The 27,821-nt window shown below is 36.4% G+C and overlaps 1 protein-coding gene across 6 annotated transcripts in view; it reads right to left on the reverse strand.

Annotated features, from left to right (window-relative positions):
* The window catches only part of DNAJC10 (DnaJ heat shock protein family (Hsp40) member C10), a 53,548-nt gene extending 33,220 nt beyond the window's left edge, over positions 1-20,328 (reverse strand). The window contains exons 1-8 of one of the 6 annotated variants that reach the window (XR_012375010.1): positions 19,920-20,328; positions 18,104-18,449; positions 16,370-16,535; positions 15,050-15,100; positions 3,736-3,818; positions 3,375-3,506; positions 2,756-2,849; positions 1,621-1,698 (exon numbers count right to left, since the gene is read on the reverse strand). Coding sequence is in view for 5 of the 6 variants with exons in the window: in XM_025849058.2 (XP_025704843.1) it covers positions 1,621-1,698; positions 2,756-2,849; positions 3,375-3,506; positions 3,736-3,818; positions 15,050-15,100; positions 16,370-16,535; positions 18,104-18,307 (808 nt within the window). In the remaining variant the exon portion in view is untranslated. Of the gene's footprint in view, positions 1-1,620; positions 1,699-2,755; positions 2,850-3,374; positions 3,507-3,735; positions 3,819-15,049; positions 15,101-16,369; positions 16,536-18,103; positions 18,450-19,162; positions 19,271-19,298; positions 19,853-19,919 lie in introns of those variants that run through there. The other 5 variants (XM_025849058.2, XM_025849052.2, XM_073881638.1 and 2 more) reach the window with 5 other exon arrangements.
* Positions 20,329-27,821: the final 7,493 nt, after the last annotated feature.

Below are 27,821 nucleotides of genomic sequence, written 5' to 3' on the forward strand. Positions count from 1 at the left end.
TTTGTTCATGAATGAATGTTGTACTTTGTCAAATGCTTTTTCTGCATCTACTGAAATGATCATATTGTTTTTATCTTTTCTTTTGCTGATATAAAGTATCACATTGATTGATTTGCTAATGTTGAATCACCCTTGCATCCCAGAATTAAATCCCACTTGATCATGGTGAATGATTTTTTTAATGTATTGTTGAAGATTTTTGCATCTATGCATCTATATTCATCAGATATTGGCCTATAGTTCTCTTTTTTTTTGTGGTGTCTTCTGGTTTTGGTATCAGGATAATGCTGTCCTCATAGAATGAATATGGAAGCTTTCCTTCCCAAGATACAATACAATCTTAAAATAACTTCTTCACCATTTTCGTGAAAATCCTTAAATAGGAATGCTAGGATACAATGAGACAGATTTACAAGCAAGGGAACTGTAGTACCACAGAGCCTATAAAGAGAGGTAAAAATCAATCTACCTGGGGTGAAAGGTAAAAGAATGTCAGAAAGTTAAAAAGTTTTTCTTAATGTGTGGAATGAACAGAAATCTGTGCATTAGGCCAAAATGAAACAAAATCCCTTAATGATAGACTAATTTAATGGTTATTTTTGCTTGAAGGCAATACTTTCCTAAGATGGGCCTTATGGGATAGGGTGAGTGGTCGATTTTAGCTGTAAGGCAATTCGTTCTCAATTCAGCAGCATGAAGTTGATAGGTAAAGTCTGGGTTAAAGACCCATGTTGGGATTAAACATATGAAATGTGTTAATGAATTGGGGGTATTCTGTAATAAGGGGGCTGATTTTTAACTAATCTCATTGTTTGAACAGAGTTTAATAGTTTGTGGTGTGGTCTCATAGAGTATTGAATTTTCAAATTAATTTACTGGTGGAAAGGTTCCTAGAAATGGAAAATTGTCATCTTCAAATATTTTAAAAGGCAACATGTATACATTTTTGATATGTTAAGTATGAGACAAAGTCCATAATACCAAAAAAATTATTATTTTGGGAGGGTTACATGTCAACAACTATTTTTGCAAACTGCCAAATATATCTGTCTGTGGTTACCCGAAGGTATTAATTATAATGAGAATAATTACAGTGAAAAACTTGTCCGCCAAACAAAGTCATAAATGAATTTTTAACAAATTAATAATTTTATAAATTATGTGTAAATTAATAAAAATGTAAGTATTCATTAAATAAAAAATTATAATTGGATACAAATTGTAGCATGAAGTACTGAATGATCAATTATAGTGGCATACTTAAGACTAACAGCTAGTCAAAGGGTACAAACTTCCTGTTATAAGCTTAACAAGTTCTTGGAATGTGATGTACAGCATGGTGATAATAACCAATAATACTAGATCATACACTTGAAAACTGCTGAGAGAGTAGATTTTAAATGTTCTCACCATGAAAAAGAAAAGGTATTTATGTGACAGGATGGAGGTGTTAGCTGATGCTATGGAGGTAATCATTTTGCAATATATAAGTGTATCCCCAACAGGTTGTATACCCTGAAGTTACATAATGTTATTTCAATAAGAAAATATCTCAATAAAAAAAATAAGACTGGCACCTAAAATTTAAATATCTTGGTTTGTTCATCATAACAAAATTACCTCCTCCTTTGGAACAAAAAGTGATCAGCCAGCCAACACCAGCAGCAAAAGCAGTTTGTATGGAGTTAACAAAATTTCCTTAAAAGAAAATAAAGCAAATTTCTGATTATCTATTATTGGAATTCAGAAATTCATAAAAATCCTCTTGAAGTCTATCAAATTCCTACATTGATTTTCCATTGTTTTCATCATCTAAAATCAATTCATTATTTCATTAAGAAAGAAATTGGTGACTAAATTTGGTAACTAAGGCCCCTGTGATCTGAGCTTTGTCTACTCATTCAGTTAGCCATGTTTTTCCCCCATACCACTGTACCGCACTGCCCATCTTTTTGTTAGATTCATGGCGAAGTACTGCTAGTTTACACATCACATCACAGTGATCTTTGAAGGCTTCCTCTTCATTTTCATGACAGATTGGGTCTGACTTCATTCAAGAAGTATTTTCTAATCCTTCCACTTTTCCCCATCTGAGTTCTTTTATATTCTTCACATTTCCCTAAGATTGCCTCTATCATAATAGTTACTACACTGCATTAATGGTTTACTAATGCCTTCCTTGCTAAAATAATGAGGCCCTTGAAAATGGGATTATATATTTTATTACTGCAGCCCTAACATTTAACAGTTTCACAGACATAACTTATATTCAGTGAATGATGAGAACATCTTACTAGATGTGAATACTATCATTTCATGGGTATCACAGTATCAGAGTATAACCTAAAGTCATTTGATCAATCAGAAGTCTAAGATTAGAGGAAAGAGTTTTTAAACTTCAAAATTACACTAGATAGGCAGGAATTGACTGCCATACAGTACAGTTATGAAAGCAATAAAACACTTGGTTAACTAAACATTCAATCGCACTTTGAAAGCTGCCATTACAGCTAGCATCACATTGTATTCATTTCCCACATCTTAACTGTTTTAGTTTCTATGCAAATATGATTCATTTGTTATAAATACCAACTATTTAGCAGAGGTCAGAAAAAATGACAAAATTCCCTTCTAAAAAGATACTTTAAAAATTTCAATATTATGACCAATATATTAACACTATTACTGAAAAAAAATTAAAATACCAAATTCAAAGTATCCTTGAAAATCAAACAAATGAAGAAAATAAAATTACCTGTCCATAATTCTGTCACAGTGCTTCTAACATGCTGCATGGCGAAACTCACTAAACTTTCCTTTGATCTGTCACCATGATATTTCACTGCAGCCTATTATTTTTTTATAAAAAGAGAAATATCTTTTATTATTCTTCTAAAAACTCAGTAAAAATAATACCAAATACTTTTAATTTTACATTAGTTTGAATACAATAAGATTTATCTCTCAATAGTACAGTGTAAATGATATGAAGATCTCAATTGTACAGATTCCACAAGACATTTTAATAACACTATTTATAACAGTTTTCTAGTTTCAGTTTTATCACTAGAAAAAAAAGGGGCTATGAGAACTTTATATTCAATGAGACAATGCAGGTAAAATATTTTGTGAACTATAAAGTAAAATATGCATAATGGTTCAGTTAAGACAGAAACCAATAGTAAACATTTAATTTTGAAATAAAGAAAGGTCAAAGTATTGGCATTTAAAGTATAAGACTAGGCTCTAGTCAGATGGTGCCTAAAATCAGATTTAAAAATCAAAACAATCTACAAAATCACGTATTGTGTTTTCTCTAGTATCTTCCTTGCCATAAAGTTCCAAATTAAAAAAATGCCAACTTTACCCCTTACCATTCCAGACCTAAAAATGAAGAGGCTGGGATAACTGTTGACTCCTTTCATTCGGCAAAGCATTCTATCATCACCGCAGTTTACAGCACCAATTCGAAGTAATCCATCCACTTCTTTAGCAAAGTCTCTCCACTATGAGGAAAAAAGCACAGGTATTTCCCTGATAAGATAATTTTTCTTCCCTTGAACACTCTTCAAGCTATACATTCTTAAAGGAGGATATTTTTATCAAATAAAACCATACATATATGAAAGTATTTGATAATTGATAGTTATCATTACTATTAATAGGAAAAAATCCTAATACATTAAAAAAAGATTAGAATAAAACTTTAGCAATCAGAATGTAAAAAATACATACTGTGGGAGCTAAATCATGGCAGTGTGAACATCCTGGGGAGTAAAAGTTCACAAACCACAGTTCTCCAGAATTAACAGCAGCATCTAAAGCATATAAAACCGAAACAACTTAGAATTATTTACTAAAGGTTTGTGCATATTTTAGTTAAAATTTTGTTGTAGTCATATATCTTTCATGCTACCGTGGTCATTTTCTGTACAGGTTTTTCTATAAAAAGAGAACATACTACAGTTGACCCTTGAACAACATGGGCTTGGATTTTTTTTTTTTTATACAGTAATGTATTTTCTCTTGTGATTTTAATAATTTTTCTCCAGTTTATTTTACTGTAAGAATAACAGTATATAACATATATATAAAATATGTGTTAATCAACTGTTACATTACTGCAAGGCTTCTAGTCAACAGAAGGCTATTAGTTATATTTGGGAGAGTCAAAAGTTATATTTGGATTTTCAACTACGTGCAGGGGTCAGTGCCCCTAACCCATGCATTGTTCAAGGGTCAACTGTGTATCAACTGTCAAACTAAAAATATCTTTAAAAAAATTCATCTGGGCACATACTTGAATAAAGAGCAACCCTGAGCTGCAAGACACTTGTCACCATGAAGCTGTGAGAAGTGGCACAAGGAATCAGCAGCCAAACCTCATACAGGAGTTTGGTGGATAAGAGAAATGAAGAAAAGAAACAGTGAGAGAGATGGAAATTTAAGTTCATCTACTATCTGAGGCACAGGTTAAATACCTGGGTCAATCAGTTCTGACAGCTACTTCAAATTCTGAAAGAATGAAATAAGAGAACTACACAATATAGTAAGGACTGTGGAGATTATATTTAATCTTTACCCTTAAATAAGTCATTTACCTTGGAAAACTCTATTATTAGAAAAACATTAGATCAAGGTTTTTAACAGTTTAAAACACAAATACATATTTGCTAATATAATGATCTGAATACCACATGATATCCAGCCAATAACCTATTATGCATTATAATCTATAAAATGACTTGATGTAAACTCTAAGAAGAGAACATAGGCAGTAATTTCTCTGACCCTGGCTGTAGCAACATTGTTTTAGATCTGTCTCCTAAGGCAAGGGAAACAAAAGCAAAAATAAACTATTGGGACTACATCAGAATAAAAAGCTTTTGCACAAAGAAAACCATCAACAAAGAAAGCAACCTCCTAAATCGGAGGAGGTATTTACAAATGATATCTGATAAGGGGTTAATATCCAAAATACATAAGTTTATGCAACCCAACACCAAAAAAACCACATAATCTGATTAAAAATGTGCAGGGGATCTGAATATTTTTCCAAAGAAGATATACAGATGGCCATTAGACATATGAAAAGATGCTTAACATCACTCATCAGCAGAGAAAAGCAAATTGTAACCACTATGAGATATCACTTTACATCTGTCAGAACAGCTAGAATCAAGAAGAAATAACAAGTGTTGGCAAGGATGTGAAGAAAAAGGAACACTTTGTGCACTGTGGATGAGAATGTAATGGGGAGGCTCCTCAAAAAACTGAAAATAGAAATACCATATGATACAATAATTTCACTGGGTATTTACCTAGAGAAAACAAAAATACTAATTTGAAAGATAACATGCACCTTTTTGTTCACTGCAGCATTATTTATAATAGCCAAGATATGGAAGCAGCCCAAGTGTCCACTGATAGATTAACAGATTAAAAATGTGGTATATATACAATGGAATATTAGCCATAAAAAGGAAGAGATCCTGCCATTTGTGACAATACAGATGGACCTACAAGGTATTATGCTAAGTGAAATAAATCAGAGAAAAACACCATATGATTTCACTTATATGTGATATCTAAAAAACAGAACAGATGAATGAACAAAAAGTAGAATCAGGCATGTAAGTACAAAATGATGGTTCCCAGTGGGGAGGAATGTGTGTGTAAAGGGTAAATGGGAAGGGAAGTGGGAGTTACCAGCTCCCAGTTATGGAATAAATAAGTCATGGGAATAAAAGATATAGTATAGACAATACAGTCTATGGTATTGTAACAGCACTGCATGGTGACAGATGGCAGCTACACCTGTGATGAGCACAGCATACCTACAGAGCTATTGAATCACTAAGCTGTACACCTGAAACTAATGTAACATTTTGTGTCAACTATACTCAAAAAAACAAAAAAAAAAGTTTTTTTTTTTTAACTCTGTCAGGATGCACTCTAACATCTAAGACAAAAAAGTGAAGATAATTTGCTTTTGGTTGAAGTGTTTCTGTATAATTCCATATCAAAATCAGTTAATAGGAATTTATAAATAAAAGTTTCATAAATTATGTAATTTATTGTAAGATATTAAACCAAACATACTATTTTAAGTATGTATAACTAATTCACGTTAAATAGAAACATGTACAAGACTCAATATCTACTTTCAACTACAAGACACACAGATCTGTGGAAAAAAGTTAATCTGTACATTACTGGTAAAGTGTGTAATTTAGGATTTTATCAGCTGTTCCCTGGCAATGTTTAGAAAATCTGACCAACAGATCACTCTAAGTGGCTGAAATAATTGCCACATTGACTTAGACCACTAACTGGTAATAATTTAGGTAAAATTTTAATGAATTTAGTGAAGACTAACAGAAATGGGGTTATTTCATTAGCTATAAATAAGTATGAGATGGGTATTTACATATAAAAAGATAAAAGCAATGATTAGACAAAATAGGACTGATTATAAGTCTTAAATAAAAGTATGATATACAACAAATCTGAATGGCACTTAAATTGACACAAAACTTCACAGTGAAAAAAATCTCTATTTGGTATTTTGTTTTCATACAGCACTTCTAACGTATTTACACAGTTCCCACTGCTATTGAGTAAAATTAAAAATATTCCTAATGCTGTGTTATTGAAGCTCAATGTTTTTATAAAACCCAGCAATGCAGAATAGAACAAGTATATTTCAGAACGTAGCTTTCAGCTTCTAAATTCTACAATTACAGTAATGTCCATTAATATCCACACAACTACAGCTAATAACTTGTTAGCCTAGAAAAATGTAAAAATAGGATGAGGTCACAAAGACATGAGGTAACAGAGATCGAAGAGTTAAGAGCATGAATTAGTAAAAGAAAACTAAATGTACAAGTAGAGGATATACAGTCAATAAGACAACTGATAAATAACTCTAATGCTAGTGGGTTTATTTAAGAAAAAAAGAGCAGCACAAGCATGGGCTTTAAGATGAACTTGGGTTGAGCGTATGTCCTGTCTCTGGTACTGTGTCGGTCAGGAAAGGTTATGCTATAGTAAAGAAATGATTCCAACTATATCATGGGCTGTCAAAGAGGTTTACTGCTACCATCTATTACATGTCTATACTGATTTGGCTGCAACTCTCCTCCGTATCACTTCACCACTCTCTATTTTCAACAAGGCTATTTCTCCTGACAGAGCAAAATGGTGAACCAAATGTTGGCTCTTAAAGTTTTTGCCCAGAAGTGACATACATTACTTCTGTTCACATTTCACTGGCCAAACAAGTCATGAGATCAAGCCTGAGCTCTACAGAGTCGGGTGTCTAATTCTCCATCACAGAGAAACACATGAAGGAGAAACAATCAACGTGGACGAGTATAGTAAAATATACTACAAATACTATTAGCTGAACTTAGGAATGTAATTTTTTTTTTCTGAAATGCAGTTTGTAATTTGTGGAAAAAAAACACTAATATCAATACTGATGTTTATTGTGAAGATTATATATGATAAATATTAATTGCCTGGAATAGGAACTGACGCTCACAAATTATAGCAATGTTTTATTATTCTCTTCCACTTACCTACAAAACATTCTTATAATATGACCACATTTTATGTGACAACTTGGTTATAGTAACTCACAAAGAGGCAGCATGGGACTCACAGGCAGACAGCAGGGTTGTGAAATCAACAAAAGCTCCATGAAACTGCACATTAAAAAAAAATTCTGCCACAATTTTTGTCTCTCAGAATGAAGCCTTTTAAGAGGAGGTTTACTTATTCATTGATTCATTTTAGTTATTGAGAAATAATTCACTCCCTGATGTGAATATTATGGAAAAAAATTAGGAAATTTAGGATATTAGTTAAAGGAAGTTTGTGTCATTATTCGCAATGGTAGAATTTCATCTTTCTTAGCCCAAGGAAAAGGGTTTCAAAAAACTCAATCAACGGAAAGCAATCCAGTATAGCCCATGTTCCCGAGAGTCCCCTAAACCTTACTAAGGATCCAGTTATTGCACCCACTCCCGCAAACATGGCCCAGAATGTTCAGAAGTTCACCCTATGTGGGCTGTGCTTTGCATCATTTCAGCACTGAATGGGAAGTTTTGTTAGATGTCCTTATGTCTTGTATTAACTAGATAAGTATGTCTGGTTCACAATAACAAGACCCTGAAATTAACAATAACTACTCTCCAAAGAAGAGTTTCCTGACAAAGTCTAATTGAACAAAATCCTAGATTTCATTTTGTTAAGAGATGATGGAGATTAAAAAAAAGAAAAGAAAAAGAGGCAGAGGTACTGTGAGCTCCTTTGTAATTTCTTGAGCTTGTCTTCAAAAGGATGCCTGTATTATGCAGGTACTATTCAGAATGACTAGTGAAAGTGAGAGATGTCCTCGGTTTTGCAGATACCGTCTAGAATTTGCTTATAATGACCAGTACCATACTTTCCTGTGACATATAAAAAGACAATATGCACCACGTTTAACCGGAAGGATGAGAACATTAAGTGGAGTTTACTAATCACATTTTCTCTTCTGTACTATAAACTTTCTAGAATTCACTCCTGATAAAAGTGAACTATGTAATTTGGACTAACTCTCCCACTATGACCCCAAAATTGGACAAAATATAAAAGTCTTCTGTTGAAAGCATCAGACAATTAACAACACGAAGAATTAGGGGGCCAAAGCATGGGAGAAGGTGGAAATCAGAGAGCCAGCGTTTTCGAGAAAAGGTAGTTGATTGGCAAGAAACTGAGCAGAGCTTTCAATATATTCATGAGGCTAAAGGGATAAAAATGGAATATACGGCACATTTAAGAAAGGGTCCTCTAAACAAAGATGAACTGGAAAGTGACCAGTCCTCTCAAAGCCCAAAGCTCAGCTTTGGAATCATTTCAGTCTCTATTTGGATAAAACTGATCTGAGGTTGTTAGTGACCCCAGCCAGAAGAAAGCATAACTCCTCTCTGGTGAAAGAGAACATATATAACTTTAAAATATCTTTGTAATTATATGTGTAATTAGTATACAAAAACAGAACTAAGTCACCCAAACCAACAGAAAGAACTGGTAATAGAAAGAGACCCACAACCAAGTAGGCTAATGTGATATTTAAAACAATTGACTGATACTCTCTTGCCTCAGTTTCTTCAATTAAAACATCAGGATCAGCTTGTTTCAGCCCAGTAACAGAGTATCGTCAGAGATCAGATGCCATGCTGGCAACTATGCACTAAACCTATCAGTATTAGTTTATTATTTCTGAAAAATTCTCTCTCAGGTTTCGTGGCTTTATTTTTCACTACTCTTTGGGATTGTACATGAACTACTAGCAGTTCTTAACTGTTCCATAGTGACACATCTGAGAAAGTTTGAACCCATATGCAATATAACCATCAGGAAAATCTCTCATTTTGGGTCAATTCATTAATTTGTCAGCTTACAAGTTTTGTTCAGTTCCTCCAATTCTCTGATTCCAATTTTCTGCCCTACTCGTCCCAAAACACTCACTGGCAGACTAGCAGATGAGAGATAATAATAGCCATACAGGAAAGCTATAGGTTTATATAACTACATGCAGTGAAGTTATGATTCTGCCAGCTTGTGTACGAGTAGTTGTTCAAGTGTTCATGTATAAGACTACTGATAGAGGGATGCACCGAATATTGACTCTGTAGGCCTAAGCTCACCAACAGGATGTAGAAAACAAGAATAAATGCAATTCTTGGTCAGAAGAAACTGTTCAAAATCAAGTGACGAGAACACATCTTTGATAATGATAATATGTGAGAAACACTATATGCATTATTTTTTGCAGCTAGTATGCTATTTTTGTTTTCTAAATGAGATTGTAATAGAAAATAAAATTGAGATTTGAGGTAAAATATATTGATTTGAAATAGAAAAGAAAGAATAAACCCATTATACCTGTAAAACCTTTGAAAGTATAAGAATCTAATCCAATAGTTAAAATTTTCTAAAATGCAATGGAAAATTATAAATAGAATTGTTATTTTTATATCCACTTTCACGTAAGTCAAAATAAATCTGCTTCCAAAATAACCACAGTTACCCGAAACTCTGAAATCCAAAAGCTCCAAAACTGGGAGTTTATGTGCAAGTTTGCAGCAAGCTCCCGTGGCATCCAAACCTGTCCTGAACTGATCTATTGGCTACATATTATTTTTACTCTTTTTTTTTTTTTGGTGTACTTACACATTTCTCTGCAGAAATATTAATGTTTTAGAAAAAAGTATACAGCCCCACGTTCTGCGAAGAACATTATTTAATCCATAGTGTATACTATTAAAATTAATAAAAGGAAATTTCACTAGAGTTGGAGGCTGGAATGAGGAGCCATACACCTCTCAGCATCAATTACAGTAAGAATTGTCAATTACAAACCCCAACAGAATCATCATCAACAGAAAAGATGATCAATTACAGACTGCAGATCAATTAGAAACTGTCATCACCCTGAACTCTTGCTTTCCTCCAATGGATTTTCATTCAGAACAATCCTTCCCAATTTCCTCCTCCTTCCCCATTAAAATAACATTCCTCTCCACTGTTTCTTGGACTTGCCTATGTTTTTGCCCTAGCTTGCATGTCCCAAACTGTAATTCCCTGCTATTATTGAATAAATCTATTCTTCTGCCGGTAAAATATTTTATTTATTCTTTTATTTATTCTATTTTTTTCTTTTTGCTTTAGGAAAAAACCTCTAAGAAATGGGGTACCAGTCATCAAAATGCTTTAAGGGCATCTCCACTTCTAGGACCTCAGCCAGTTTTATGTTTAAAAACTATGGTCCTTCCTCATGCATATTTCTAACTAAATGGACCCATTTACCTAAATGTAATTTTAGAACTTCAGTGACTATTATGGTGAACTTTCGATCTCCCCAAACTTACTTTCCTCAAAACTGAACTGGACAGACATGGCTCTACAGTTGTCGAAACTGAATGGGATGCCAATATTGCTTGGTATTTTGAAGCAACCAACTGCTACCAGGAACCTAAACTTTGCCTCTGCAAAATACAATTTTTCACTAAATGAGGCAAACAATTAAAAAAAGACAAAAAGGCTTCCAAGGGCTCCTTTCCCCGTCCCTGATCTTGCCTCAGGACACATGCAGCCCCTCATACGCAGGCCCCACCACCTCCACTGCCATCATCCTCCTTCCCTTCTGCACAAGCTCCACCTCCTCTATGCCCTTGGTTTCCTCATTTGAATTTTCTCACTGAACTTCTCTGTTCCTTAGAAACTCTCCCTGCTCCCACCTCTCCTGAACCTACTAAAACCTGCCCCTTTAGAGACTTCCGAGGATCCAAATAAACCCCAAATTTCTTAGGTTCCCTGGACTAAGGCTGAATTACAAGCCATAGTTAAAAGAGTTTCCTAAAGTGAGTGAGGACCCCCATAGGTCTGCTGAAGATTTTAGCAGAGTGATTCAAACGTGCCAACCTGGTTTCTCAGATATTTATCAGTTAGTCTACATGCTTGTTCACGAGGGCCAAATGCTGGAGGAAATCAGCCCAGAGGAACATCCTGAAAGGGATTCTGAGAAACAGACCCCTAACTTTTGGCAAGATGTTAGAACACTCAGCTGGAAACCTCCACTGAGCAATTATAGTAGCCTTTCCTAAGCCTGTTGACTGGAACAAAATTCAGGCTTGCACACAAAAGCCTGATGAGCTGTTCATGATTATTACAATCTACTTCAAATTATCTTTAAAGAAAATTCTGATCTTGCTGTGCATGTTGAATCCACACAGGTAGCATTTAACTTTATGTTTATTAGCAGGCTGAACTGGGGTCTCTCTCTTAAAAGAACCAAGACAAAATGGGAAACCATGTCCACTCCAGATTAAATCTGGCAAACCAGCTTGCTCACACCCTAGATGAGTCACCTGAAAGACAAACCACTACAATTCTTAATTTTCAACTCCAGCAAATGAAAGCCCCTAAGCAAAGCCAAAACCTCCTAGTTTCTGCTGTTGTTGCAAAGAGTCAGGACATTGAATAAAAGATTGCTACTCTCTTAAGTGCTTCAGATGTCTTCAGCCTTCTAGCCACCTTTCCAATGCCCTCCTAATTCCCAGTAATGGGGCTGCAAGGAACTACCAGGGATCTTCCCAATCTTCCCACTTAATCAGCTTGGAGAAACCACTCTCCAGATTGGAAATGAGTTTTTCCCTGTCCTTGACACCAGAGCTACAGTCTTGGTGCTCAACCTCACTGCTATAAAGTAAACTTGCCTCAGAGTACTAAAACAGTTCAAATAGTGGGGGTCTCTAATCAACTTCAACAGGTCCCTATCTCTGACCTATTCCCTTTTGTCTAGGCCCTTTAAGAAATATGCACCTTTCTCTCCTTAGTTCTGCCACCCCATTCATTTACCAGGTCGAGATTTCTTAGAAAAATATGCCAGAATTCCTTTCACCCAAAAGGGGGAAATAATTTTACAAGTTGACAGTGATAATTAAAATAGCCAACCAGGTGAATTAAATGACCCTTTGACATCTTTTATTTGCTCTGACAGTACCATAGCTGAGTCTGGGGATGATGATCATTTGTCCCTATTGGATCAGCTACTGTCCTCTTTTTGGGCAAGATCTTCAACTGATACTGGCAGAATCCACGGTGCATCTCCCATCAAGATTCAAAGAGATCCCTCAAAAGCTCTCCCCAGAATTAATGAATACCCTATAAATAAAGAAGCCCTTCAGGGCCTCATTATTCCCTGCACTAGTGCCTATAACACACTTATTTTACCTGTAAGAAAACCTAAATAACCGAGGATGGAGGTTTGCTCAGGACCCACAAGCAATAAATAACATTGTTACCACTTGGCACCCTGTTGTTCCTAACCCCCATATGCTACTGATCTCCATTCCCACAAAAACAAATTTTTCACTATAACTTAACTATGTAGTACACGTTTCGTATTCTGGTTGATAAGGCCAGCCAATTTATTTTTGCTTTCGCTCTCAAAGGACAGAAATACACCTGAACAGTAATGCTCTAGGGTATCAGAGAGAGTCCTTCTTACTTTTTCCAAACCTTAAAAGCTGATTTGAATGATGAAAAGTTTTCTGCAGGCTCTACTTTGTTACAGTAGATTATTTGCTTCTCTGCTGCCCTTCTCGAACCTCTTCACAGGAAGACATCTACCCCTTAAAACTTTTGGATTTATAGGAATGTAAAGTCTCCAAAGAAAAATTGCAGTTTGCGCAAATTCAGGTTCTATAACTGATCTCAGAACAAGGGCTACATTTGGATTCAGGTAGGCTTCATTGCATCCCGAACTCCTCCCCGCCCCCCCCCAATCTAAAACTAATCTCTAATTACAAGGTTTTCTTGGACTGACTGGACACTACTGAGAGTAGATTCCAAACTTCTTTCTTCTAGCTCAACCTCTATATGCTTTACTAAAAAAGGACAAACCTGACCCTATTATTTGGAAAGAGTGGGTAGACACAGCTTTTGGTACTTTAAAGAAAAACCTAATAAAGCCCCTTGCTTTTAGACAACCAACTTCCCTTTTTCCTCTTTGTATGTGAGAGAAGGGAAGGCTTTGTCTGCATTTCCCAAACATTTGCAACAGGGGGAAACCTCTTCTTTTGATTATGGCCTTTTGGAAATAGCCTCATCATGATCCTGTGACCAAATTATTTACTTGTTTTTTTCTGAAGGTTTAGAAGGTTCAGAATTCACAAGTCTTTCTTTCATCTGATGTATTATCTGACTCTGAACTCTTATCCAAATTCATGGTCTCTGAATTTGCAACCTGACAGGCTGTAGTGTTAGATAACATTTGTTTCCAAAACAGTTCTTTTGACATATCAATACTGTTTTAATACATCTTTGAGGATTTGCTATTTTTTGCAACAAATTCATTGGCTATTGCTTCATGTTTATACTTGCACTGTATCGTCCCAAATGCACTTGGTTAATTTAGTGTGCTCTTGAAGTATTCACTGCTTTGCTTTCATGGCCACTTTAAACGGGGACTTCCCAGAGGCATCCATAACTCTGGGTTTGTTTCTGTTGGGAGAATTTTCTCCCCTAAGTTGGAGTGAGTACCAATAAATATTTTCAGTTAGTTACTTTCTGATCTAGGGTCTTGGTTTAGAACCATCATAAAATTTGGGAGTTAGGTTACTTCTTCTGTTTTTGCATAATATATTTTAAGTTTTGTATTTTGTTGCCTGTCAAACTTTTGTAAAAATCACGTACCCAGTAAGGAGATGATCTCCAATGCTTACAGCCTTGACAAATATGAACTACACATGAGAAGTGCCTCACCTTCCTTGTTATTCAAATGTGGCCCTAAGTGGTTTCTGGTACGTACTTTCCTCGAAGTAGGATGTGAGGACCAGAAAAGGTCCTTCCTGGCATTAAGGAACAAAAGCATGAAATATGGAAAACCTGACTCTTGATCAGAGGTGCTTTCAGAAAAAGATCTTGACCAAAAGGGGGAAATGTGAAAATTAATAAAGGAAAACCTCATTAGACTAGGGAAGCTGAAAGGGGGAGCCATACCAATCAAAGTCAATTGCAGGAAGAACTGTCAAATGAAGACCCTAACAGAAGAATCATCAACAGGAAAAAATGATCAATTACAGGCCCCAACAGGAAAAGACGAACATTGAATCTTCTACCAGAAACTCACTACCCCTGCAAATCAGCTAATGAGAAATTGTTACCTCTTTGAATTCTTGCTTTTCTCTAATGACTCTTTCAAAACAACCCCTCCCAACTTCCTTCTCCATAAAATAAAGTTCCTTTTATTTGCTGGACTTCCCTGTGGTTTTACCATAGCTTGAATGTCCTGAATTACAATTTTTGCTATTCCTGAATACACCCATTTTTGCTGGTAAAATAACTATTTTATTTTAAAAGTTAAAAATACTACATTACCATGTTAAAATCCAAAAAAATTTCTAAATTCCAAATACATCTATCCTTAAGAGTTTTAGGTAAAAGAGTGGTCTTGGACTAGTTTTAGAAAATCATATCATCATAAACTTACCAAATTCTCTTCTATCCAATGTTATGATTTCAGGATCATCATCATAAATACCTAATTTAAAAGTAAAAATTATAAATCAACGGTTCACCATAAAAACAAATTACCATATAAAAATAGGTTACTCTTGTTTTATCATCAAAAATCAGAGTACTGTACTAAATCTCAAAGTTGAAGAATGTGCAACAAACTAACAAAACCCGAGAGTAAATAATACCACTAGTGATGCATCTAAACAGTGATAAAAAACAAAAAATTCTGTTTCCTGATAGGGACTGTCATAGTTGTGTATAGGAGTTCCTAATATTCCCATATCTCCACAGAAAACTTCTATTATTTTTTAATTGTTTATTTTGCACTAATTATAGACTCACAGGAAGTTGTAAAAATAGCAGACTTCTATGTACCCTTCACTCAGCTTCCCCTAATGGGTGACTTATGTAGCTTTAATAAAATATCAAAACTAGGAAACTGACACTGATACGTTACTGTTAACTAGACTACAGACCTCACTTCCTTCTTAAATGGTTTTTTAAATAAATTGTATCACTAAAATATTTTTTTAACAGTCTTAGAAGATTTACAGAAGTAGAGACCAACTTATTTAGTAAATATAAATTGTATCATAATTAAAACCAATGTGAGATTTGTTACTATATAAAATATCAAAATACTACTACTGATGGATATAGACCAGGTGTTAGCAAACTTTTTCTGCAGAGGCCAGTTAAATAGGCCTTGTGGGACATATGGTTTCTGCCATAACTATTCAACTCTGCCCCTGAAATGAAAGAAGCCAAAGACAATATGTAAATAAATGAGCCTAATTTTACTCTCGTAATTATCATGGTCTCATAATTCTATGATTAATAAAGCTCTATTTATAAAAAGAGGTGGCAGGCCAGATTTAGCCTGTGAAACATACATTGCTGACACCTGATACACGCTATTGCGTTGCAGTGAATATAACTGAAAATGCTATTTTGAAAAAAAAAAAAGTCAGTCTTGAGAAATAAATACTCCAATATTAATTTAAAGTTATTTTATGTGGTCACTACAAAAAGCATACCTCAATTCTTAGCTTGCATTTCAGGGTAACTAAAGACGAAGAGAAATCCTGGGTAAGTGAATGCTCCCTCTTGCCTTGATACCTGTGTTTATTTTACCTCCCCCCCTTCGGAATTCTGCTCCAATGTTATATTAAAAAAAAAAAGAGTCAAGGTGATACATATTAACTACATAAGCTTAGTAGTGAAACAAAATTAATTTTCTAAATTTACTCAAATAAAAAACAGTATTTCATAGAGTATCGTATCATCTTACCAAAATCATAACGATAATAATTCCAGCTTTCATACTGGCCTCCTTCTTGATTATCTGCAAGTCCCTTTTCTCCATATTTGTCATACTTTTTCCGCAGATCTTCATCTTTGAGTACTTCATATGCTCTATTTATTTTTAAAAAATCACTATGTGCATTTGGGTTATTCTATTAAAAATATTAGATATAACATTTGTTTTAGGTTCATGATCAAGTCTCTTCAAAGCCTATATGAAGATTTAATCTTGAGATTTCTGGGAGAATAGATACCAAAGTAAGGAGGAGTACGATAATGAAATGGGTTATCACGGGTTAAAATAAAGTATTTCTAAAGAACCATAATCTTCCAAAAAAAAAAAGGAATAAGGAAAGTAACATAGAAATGAGAATTGATGCCTCCAAAGGCTGACAGATATGGGCTTACAGTATGTCATTCCTTCTAAGAAATGCAACTGGGAAAAACTAACAAAACCTTAGAAACATTTAATTTTGTAAATATTATACTACCCCTAAAACAATTACAAAGAAATTTTAGGTTATTTTTCCATTTGAGGCAAAAACCAATATATTAACTAAAAACAATAACCCCAAAACAAAAAACAAAAGGTACGTGCCCCAATCCACCAGATAATTAAACGAGACTAATACCAGAGTAAAACTCAAAACTGGATTAGAAATGTTCCTCATTTATTACTGTTTCACAGAACTGGTTTTTGAAGAATGCTTTCATCTAGATAATAATTAGCTATAAAAGGACTACCATCTCTCATATGGAAACTTAAAAAATCATACTCTGAAATTTTAAAGAAAAATATGAAAAATAAAAATTCTAAATAGAGTGCAGATTCCAGGAAAATAACCACCTAATAAGAGTTCTACTGCTGAGCTTTATGCAACAAATAAATAACTCTATTTAAAAAATTTTACACAGAAAACAGAAAATTTTAACCCATACCTTTCTTCTTGATGAGTCAAATCTCGTTAAAAAGTTACATAAATTATTAAAAATACGATAGTATTAAAACATTTAGTTTTGAAAAATTACATTGAATATATAATCAAATATTTATGACCGGAATTAACTGGATTTGGCTGCTCTTAAGTTTTAATTTATAATAATTTCTGACTCTGGTCTGGGATTTGTACGTGGGAGAAAACAGTGAAAGTTGAAGCACGTTATTATTAGCTATTACTGCCATTTTTACCAAGTTCTAAGGAAATAATTTTTGTTACAAAGTAGTTGATCTTAACTTACTTTTTTTTTTTAAAGATTTTATTTATTTATTTGTTAGACTGAGAGAGCGCACAAGCAGGCAGAACGGCAGCCAGAGGGAAGGAGCCCGATACGGAACTCGATTCCAGGACCCTGGGATCTTGATGCGAGCTGAGGTCAGACGCTTAACTGACTGAGCCCACTCAGGTGTCCCTGATCTAACTTACTTTATTAAAAAAACTACTTAAACTACTCCACAACATTATTGTCGGCTTTGGAATTAACACCTGTAATGGAACTTGTTGTAAATCAGTTTTCAAATTAAGAGGGAATTGAATTTTAGTATCAACATTCCTTCACACTGTTCTCAACTAGACTATTTTGCTGATTCTTAGTACAAAAACTGAATAGTGATTTTTGCCATGTGATTTTTCTTAACCATTCTGAGCACTTATTTAAAATTTAAATATGTAGCAAAACTTTACTAAAATACATTAGAGATATTTAAAAAAAATTTACCTACCGGGTTTTTATCAGGATGTAGCTTCAATGCCAATTTCTTGAAAGCTTGTCTTATTTCTCTACTGCTTGCAGTTTTGGATACTCCAAGTAAACTGTAAAAATCCTGATCTGTGCCCACTAAAATGGCCATATACACTATTAGAAAACAGAGAATGACCCTTTTCAAGTCTCTGACATAGTCATTTTTATTTAACCAGACTCCCATTCTTTTTCTTATACAAGTTCTGATTTAAGTGAACATTTACACCGCTGGTTCCAGTTGATAAAATATGCAAGTTTGAGAACTTCTGTTCACATTACTCCAAGAGTGAATCAAGCATCATGAAATTGTCTCCCAAAATGTCAATCTAAAGAGAGGAAACCAGATGGTTAAAAATACATTAAAAAAAATAGCACTAACACTATTAAATAACATGGCCAGTAATACAGTCTCCATTCAATGGCAAATCACGGTGAGTGCCCAGGCTCTATTCTTTGGGAGCCCCGTCACTGCTTCCATACCCAATTTGTGAAACCACTCAAGACAGGAGATAAAAGGTAAAAGGTAGTAGGTAGTTGTAGCTAGCTGGAACACTTTAAAAACAAACAAATTCAACTATTTGCTCTGATCAGCACCAGAACACAAAGTTGGGAAAAAGTTGTTTCCTTACCTTTCCTATCTAGTTTAAGAACTGCTCTTTTGTAATACCATTTCCTTTTTGACTTTTTTTTTTTGGCCACTTAAGGCTACACCGTTATCATTTTAATCAAGTTTTCACTTATAGGAAATATCCTTTGGAGGGACTAGAAGGAAGTACAGGGTCCTTTCAAAGGATATTGTTCATATAACTCTTCCAAGAATGGCATGAATTTATATTGTTATAAGAGACAACATACTTGGTATGGCCATTTTTTCCTGAGTTTTCTCAATAGTTGCTTACACTATATATAAAGACTACTTTATATAAATAGCAGAAAACTACAAGTTAAGAGTGTAATTTTATTGCAAAGTTTACATTTGAGATCAATACAAATAGAAAAAAAAGAGAAAAGGAGGAATCAGTTATTTTGACATGCTCACCTGTATAGGGTAAATAATCTCCACTTCATCAGATCACAAAAGATCTCAAACTGCTTTGAAAAATCTAACCTTCTTAGCACTGTTTCTCTTTTCTTCATTTAATTCTAAATGTCTATTTCTAAATTTTTCTCCTTACCTGCGAATGGTCTTTGGCTCATTTCTAACTCCTCCTTTTCATGCAACTGAAACATACCTTTGTAAAGTATAGTAATGGAGAGTAACTGATCTCCAGACTAGAAAACAAGATTAGAGAGAAATAGAGAACATATTCTTAAACAGCACTTTGGGACAAGTGGTGTTCCCTGCCTAGCGGTCGTTCTCAGCGTGGGTGTGGCTGACTTGATCGCGCCGAGCTTCGGGGACAGGTGGAAGCTGCAGGTAAATCCAATACGAAGCCTTTCTGGCTGCCATCGCTCCAGAATGGGATGCGAGAGAGGGGAAAGATGGGAGACCTTGCGTGAAAGAGACTATTAAGCGTTGTTGGTGTGTGAAGTCTCCGGCGGGACCTGGGAGAGAGGAGCCTGAGGAACTGAGGCTTAAGCGAGAAATTGGGAGTTTGCAGAAGCAGAGAACCGAGGTCGGAAGAAGGGTGACGATGTAGGTAATTGGAAAAAGATGGGGAGCGAGAACAAAATAAACCGGCCGCAGGGGCGGAGGGGAGGGGAGAGTGAGGTGCACAGGCATTTCTCTCTCCCTTCCTGGAGAGCCCCGGCCGCCGCCGGCTCCAGCAGAGCCCCGGGCCCCGGCCCATGCCCACCTCAGTGTAGCTGGGTCGCCTCTCGCAGCTACTCCCCCATCCTCAATTCCCGGCGGCGGACCCCACCCGACCGAGCGCAAGCTGTGCGCGCGCGAACGAAGCACGCCGTCCCCGACCGCCGGGCCGCCGCGCTCGGGATGGGGGAGGTCGAGCCGCACCGGCAGCAACGAGCGTAGCAGCTCCAGTCGGCTCCTCGCGCCCCACCGGGGCGGGGCCTGGCGCGGGGCACTGTGGGAAAGGCGTGGAGGACGCGGCCTGGGAGGACCTGCGGCAGGCTCAGCGAGCGCGGCGGCAGCAGGGTGGAGAGGGCGGTGTAGGTTTAGGTTGACGTGGCCGTCCGCGCGGAATCCGGCTCCGGCTCCGGCTCCGGCTCCAAGCCCGAGCTCAGAATCCTGCTCAACCCTAGACGCCTGCGCCCCGGCACTAAAGCGACTGGCGCACGCGGCGAGCTAGACGTAGGACGAAGGAGTCCGCCCCTTCCTGCTCCAGTTGCTATGGTGACGGGGAAACCCGGGGGGCACGTTTGGGCGTTCAATTTCCGTGTGGCCCTGTTCTTAAAGGGAAGGCAGAGTTATGGAGCATTCTCCGCTTGGTGGGTGGGTGTGGCAGAGAGGGGAAATTTTGTGGAAAAAGGGTAACTTGGCCAAAGTGATTACAGGCTGAAGAGGAAACTTGGGAGAAATAAGAATATTTGTGTGTGTGTGTGTGAGAACAAACATTTGAGCATTCTACAGTATTGTCTGGTTTCCTAGTCGTCCAAGCTGGAAACTAGGGAGTTATCCATACTTCTCTCTCTCTCTCACCTTAAATTTAAATGATATGGTACAAAAACTGCATTTTTGATCCCCAACAACATAGAACAGTTGAAGTAGCTACATTTGCAATCATTAAAAGAAAAAAAAAACATTGTGAAGATGCCTGCTTAAGACGTTAACCCTAAAAAAAAAAAAAAAGACATTAACCCTAATATGAAATAAGTTGTAATTGGTAACAATTTCAGGTGTAGTAAAATCAAATGTAAGTTAATAAAAAACTGATGACTGTATGGAATCCATAGCTGAACTAATATATTGCAAGAAAGAGAAGAAAGGAGGTGAACAAAAGAAATATTAGAAGAGCCTAATGTAATAGTAGATATGTGCCAGGAACTGGTCTATGCACACATGTATTAATTCAGTCCTCCAAATAATCTTATAGTGACTATTATACCCATTTCACAGTTGAGGAAACTGAGGTAAATAATGTGATAGACCTAGGAGTCACACTTAAGCAGCCTGGCTCCAAAGACTGATGTTAATCATTATGCCACACTGTGTATAAACCAACAAAATCGTTAGAGTAAGGTGGAAAGCAAAACAAAACTGGAGAATCAAGCAGGGAGCAGATCATAGGGTTTTACGCTATGATGAAAACACAGACTTTATCTTTTTCGTGATGAAAAAGCTACTTAAAGCTTTTAAGTAAGGGACTGAGATTGTATTTGAAGCTATTGGAAAGTGAATCCAAAGGAAACCAGAAGAGAAAGGAAGAGCATTAAGGAGAATGCTAGAGAAAGTAAATTTGGTAGGAAATGGTGATTGGCTGGATATGGGAAATAAAGGAGAGGAAGGATCTAAGGTTACTTCTGGTTTAGGTACCTGAGTACATCCCCTAAATGAGAATCTCAGGGAAAAACAAAGCATTCTCATTTGGATATATCTATTTCAAAATTCCTACATTATGTCCAAAATAAATACATCTAGCCTAAAACTCATGGAAAGTGTCTAGACTGAAGAAAGAAAAAGGGAATTATCAACTAATCTGTGGTAGTTGGAGCCATGAGTATAAATAAGATTACCCAGAGAAAGTAGCAGAATAAAAGCTGTGAGCCAAGGATAAAATCTTGGGGAATTCTAATATCAGGAATGTTGCACGGCAAAGGAAACCATCAACAAAATGGAAAGACAGCCTATGGCATAGGAGAAAATATTTGCAGATCATATATCTAATAAAGGGTTAATATTCAAAATATATAAAGAGCTTATACAACTCAATAGCAAAAAAACCCCAAACAATTCAATTAAAAAATGGGCAGATGATCTGAATAGACACTTTTTCAGAGAAGACATACGGGTGGTCAACAAGCATATGAAAAGGTGCTCAGCGTCATTAATCATCAAGGAAATGCAAATCAAAACCACAATGGGATATCACCTCACACCAGTCAGATATTAGTCATAATATCAAAAAGCAAAAAAATAAGTGTTGGCAAGGATGTGGGGGAAAGGGAACCCTCATACTGTCGGTGGGAATGCAAACTGGTGCAGCCACTATGGAAAACAGTATGGAGGTTCCTCAAAAAATTAAAAATAGAACTACCATATGATCCAGCAATTCTACTTCTGGGTGTTTATCCTAAGAAAGTGAAAACACTAATTAGAAAAGATATATGCACCCTCATGTTTATCACAGCATTATTCACAATAGCCAAGATATGGAAACAACCTAACTATTGAATGACAGATGAACAGCTGAAGAAAATGTGGTATATATGTAAAATGGAATATTATGCAGCCATAAAAAAGAATGAAATCTTGTCATTTGTGACAACATGGATGGGTTTTGAGGGCATTATGCTAAGTGAAAAAGGACATACAGAAAAAGACAAATACTGTATGATCTTATATACAGAATCTAACACACACACACACACACACACACACACACACACCCACACACCACACCACCAAACCTATAGAGGACAGATTGTTGGTTGCCAGAGACTGGAAGTGGGGGGTGGGTGAGATGGATGGAGAAAGCCAAAAGATACACTTTTCCAGTTATAAAATATATGAGTGCTGGGGATATAATGTACAGCACAGTGACTATAGTTAATAATACTGTATTGCATATTTGAAAGTTACTAAGAGAGTAGATGCTGAAACTTCTCATCACAAGAAAAAATTGTATAACTATTTATGGGAGAGATGTTAATTAGAATTATTGTGATCATTTCACAATATAGACAAATATCAAATCATTATATTGTATATCTGAAACCAATATAATGTCAATTATACCTTAATAAAAATTTACAAATTAAAAAAAAGAATGTTAGCTCAATGAAGACAGGAATTTTTGTTTGTTTGAATTACTGTTGTATCCCTAGTTGCTCCTGGCACATGGTGGGTACTAAATAAATATTTCTTAAGTGAAACAAATTAATTTGAGAGCTGGACTGAAAAAGAAGAGCTCATAAAGGAGTCAAAAAAGAGTTGATCAGCGATGTACAAAAAGAACTAAACGTCAAGGAAGTTATTAAGAGTGATTCAGGTGAGACAGAATAGGAGAAGATACTTGCAAATGACATCAGATAAAGGGCTAGTATCCAAAATCTATAAAGAACTTACCAAACTCAACACCCGAAGAACAAATAATCCAATCAAGAAATGGCAGAAGACATGAACAGACATTTTTCCAAAGAAGACATCCAAATGGCCATGAACAGACACATGAAGAAGTGCTCAACATCGCTTGGCATCAGGAAAATCCAAATCAAAACCTCAATGAGATACCACCTCACACCAGTCAGAATGGCTAAAATTAACAAGTCAGGAAATGACAGATGTTGGTGGGGATGTGGAGAAAGGGGAACCCTCTTACACTGTTGGTGGGAATGCAAGCTGGGGCAGCCACTCTGGAAAACAGTATGGAGGTACCTCAAAAAGTTGAAAATAGAGCTACCCTATGATCCAGCAATTGCACTACTGGGTATTTACCCCAAAGATAAAAATGTAGTGATCCGAAGGGGTACGTGCACCTCAATGTTTATAGCAGCAATGTCCACAATAGCCAAACTATGGAAAGAGCCAAGCTGTCCATCAACAGTTGAATGGATAAAGAAGGCATGGTATAATATAATGGAATATTATGCAGCCATCAAAAGGAATGAAATCTTGCCATTTGTGACAACGTGGATGGAACTGGAGGGTGTTATGCTGAGTGAAATAAGTCAATCAGAGAAAGACATGTATTATATGACCTCACTGATATGAGGAATTCTTAATCTCAGGAAACAAACTGAGGGTTGCTGGAGTGGTGGGGGGTGGGAGGGATGGGGTGACTGGGTGACAGACACTGGGGAGGGTTTGTGCTATGGTGAGCGCTGTGAATTGTGTAAGACTGTTGAATCACAGACCTGTACCTCTGAAACAAATAATACATTATATGTTTTAAAAAAAGACGATAGTAGGAAGGGTAAAATGAAGGGGGTAAACTGGAGGGGGAGATGAACCATGAGAGACTATGGACTCTGAGAAACAAACTGAGGGTTCTAGAGGGGAGGGGGGTGGGGAATGGGTTAGCCTGGTGATGGGTATTAAAGAGGGCACGTATTGAATGGAGCACTGGGTGTTATACGCAAACAATGAATCATGGAACACTACATCAAAAACTAATGTAATGTTTGGTGACTAACATAACATAATAAATTTTTTTTAAAAAGTGATTCCGGTGAGACACTAAAACTTGTTAACTGGGCCTGGCAGTTAGGTTATAACTACCACAGAAAGCACAAATTTGGTGGATGGTATGGGTGGAAGTCAAGTTGCAGTGGACTGAAGATCGAATGGGAATTGGGGAGCTGGAAAGAGAAAGTATATAGGACTCATTTGAAAGTTTGGATGAGAAGAGAAGCAGGGAAATTATACTACAACTTGAGGGGGATGTGGTTTCAAGAGATGAAATGCTTTAGGCCTGAAAATGCTTGAATATGTTTAAATGCTGATTAGAAGCCGAGAGAGGGAGAGGGAGAAAGAGAGATGGAGGAAGAAGGGAAGGAGGGAGAGAAGGTGGGAGAGAATGGCTACAGATAAAGGAGAGAGGGACAGAGTCAGAGACAGAGGTGGATGGATTAAACAGTTCATTTATTCAATAAATTGTTTGTTGTCCACTGGGCCAGATCCCTGGCATATTATGGTGAGCAAAGACATCGCTCTGTCCTGAAGAAGCAGTATAATGGGGGGGGGGCACATCAATCAGTTATAAAAACAAATCTATAATTATGAAGGGAAAATACTTCAGTGCTGTGAGAATGAATAATGGGGAATTGATACTTTCATACTGGCTTCTGTGTCCTTTTGACAATCCCCATCACTTTTTTTTTTTTAAGATTTATTTATTTATTTATTTGACAGAGAGAGAGAAAGAGAGAGAGACAGCTAGAGAGGGAACACAAGCAGGGGGAGTGGGAGAGGGAGAAGCAGGCTTCCTGCCGAGCAGGGAGCCCGATGCGGGGCTGGATCCCAGGATCCTGGGATCATGACTTGAGCCTAAGGCAGACACTTAACAACTGAGCCACCCAGTCACCCCAGCCCTATCACTTTTTGACTGTGCTTATTTTACTGCACAATAAGATGTTCCAGACTCATTCAGTACTTTTCCTGCCTCAATCCTGATATCAACCATTTCTATGATTCCGTTTCTTCTGAAGAATGATATTTAGATAGGAAGATTTAGGTGCTAGATATGTTCCAAGCTTTTGGGATTCTGTTACTCCCAGGCCTTCTTAGTGGACAGAAGTAAGGAATACATGTACATACACACACACACACATGTTCACATTCATATATATATATATATATATATATATATATATATAACTATGAGTTCAGACTAATACCTCCAATGCCAATGCAATGTTACAGGAATCATTCCAGTTGTTCTAGTTTTCTCTTTTTCATGCGAGTAACTCTATTCCCTGAAAATGAGAAACACGGTTCCCATTATCCTTGATATATATGTACTTAATATGTATTTTTCTCCTGTATGTAAGCAATCCCCCATTGCTGATGTTGGCCCCTGTCCTGTGCATTTGCCCTCCTCATTGTGCTTGGGTTCCCACACATTATATTGGGCCACTCTAGGTGCCCTGTTTCTTCACTCAGGTTCCAGCCTGTGCCAGCTGCCCTCCCTACAGGACACCCTGAAAGGGCTCCATTATGCAGGAACTCACACCCCCACCTCACTACCCCCACCCAATATGGACACTCTCCTCACCTTGCTTTGGCGCTGACATTGTGCCTGTCTGACCTGATGGCTTTTGGTTTGAATTCAGGGTGGGAAAGGGCCATGATTGTTTTTAATAACCATTTTAGCTACAGTTTGAAGGATGTATTCTAGGAGGACAATAGTAAGTATAGGAAAACTGGCTAGGAGACATTGCAGTGGCCCAGGTGATAGATGATGGCTTGGACTATGGTGGAGTTAGTGCAGGTGTAGAGGAATGAATAGATTGAAGAAAAAAGTAAGAGGTAATATAGAGAGAGAATTTGGTGATAAACTGGTCATGGTGGAGAAGAGAAAGATACGTGGAGACACGTTTCTACTTCATATCATTGACATCAGGGATGTCCACTTGCTTCATGGAAACCAAAGCCTTACCAGCCTCAGTATAATAAATTAAAACTTGATACAATAGTTCTATCATGCATGAAATATGTTATAACAAGGACTATTTTGTGGTTTTTTTTTATTCCCTCTGGGGCATTGCTACTCATCCAAGATCAGCTCATGTTTCTTCTGAAAAATAATTTTCTGTGAGCCGTTCAAGCATATTTGAGCATTTCATCCTTTATTATTGCATTTATTATATCATATAGTATTAAGTTTCATTGGTTGGTCTACTATAATGAATTCTTTGAGATCAGGAATCAGATTTTATTTACTTTTTTCCTCGGTGTCTAGCTAGAACAGTGCCTGGCACCTATTCAGGACATGCATTATGATGGAGTGAAGAATCAATATTTATCATGTGCAAAGAGGAAAGAATGGCCCTTTGTTCCTAAAGTCATTATTACCTGGCCTGGGGGGAGGAACATGAAGAACACATATTCCCATGTAGAAACATAATAAAATAAATGTCAAATGAGTGGTAAAACAATATGTTCCATAAGGAATCAATGGGCTCAAGCGCTCAGAATAGAATCAGAGTGCAATAGGGGTGTTTCTGAATTTCAAAAGACAATGCCTAATAAGTTTCGAATTTCAGAACCAGGTAAAATCTTTGAGGTCATGGAGTTCATTCTTTAAATTCATAGAGGAGGAAACTGAGGCCCAAGAAAGTTGATGAGTGACTTGCTGAAAGACACTGAAATGTAAATGGATGAAATGAGAATATAACCTATGTCTCCTATTTTCCTAGCCAGTACGAAATGATAATGATAATCATAATAACTAAAACTTAGATGTGCTTTATATGTCCCAGGCACTCTATCAAGCACTTTACTTGTATTAACACATTTAATTGTCATAACCACTCTGTGAGTCAAGTGCAATTATCATATTAATTTTACAGATGGAAAAACTGAAGCTAAATACTTAACAACGTTACACAGTTAGGAAGTGGTAGAATTTGGATTCCAGCCTGGGCAGTCTAGATCTGGAACCTACAAGGAACACCTCAATCAAGTAATTGAAGTATTTCTGATAGCACTGATTTAAGCTAAATAAGGTGTTATTTTCATATAATTTTTCATAACAACATAATCACCTGTCACAAGTGCTTGATTTGGGGGGGTAAATTTTAATAGCTTATTAGATCAGATCAAATTTGTAAGGACAAAATAGTTGATGTCTTAAAATCACTTACAGCATCTATTAACGGAATTGGTATTTGATATATGTGTTGAATTTAGTTGACTTTGTGGTTGCTTATATCTCTGTGATAATTATAATTTCATATTTCATCTCCAATAAACAGGTCAACTTTTAGCTGTAGCTGACCTATCTTTTATGCTTATTTCCCTATAACGCAATTATTTTGACACTACAGTTTGTAGTGTTAAAAAAAGTTATGTGGAAAATACCCAATAGTGCAATTGCTGGGTCTGCAGCCATCAAAAAAGTGAAGTCTTGCCATTTGCA

The sequence above is a fragment of the Callorhinus ursinus genome, unplaced genomic scaffold (assembly GCF_003265705.2).
Source record: "Callorhinus ursinus isolate GAN/ISIS: 27379988/994484 unplaced genomic scaffold, GSC_fseal_2.0 scaffold2, whole genome shotgun sequence".
NCBI classification, from domain to species: Eukaryota; Metazoa; Chordata; class Mammalia; order Carnivora; family Otariidae; genus Callorhinus; species Callorhinus ursinus.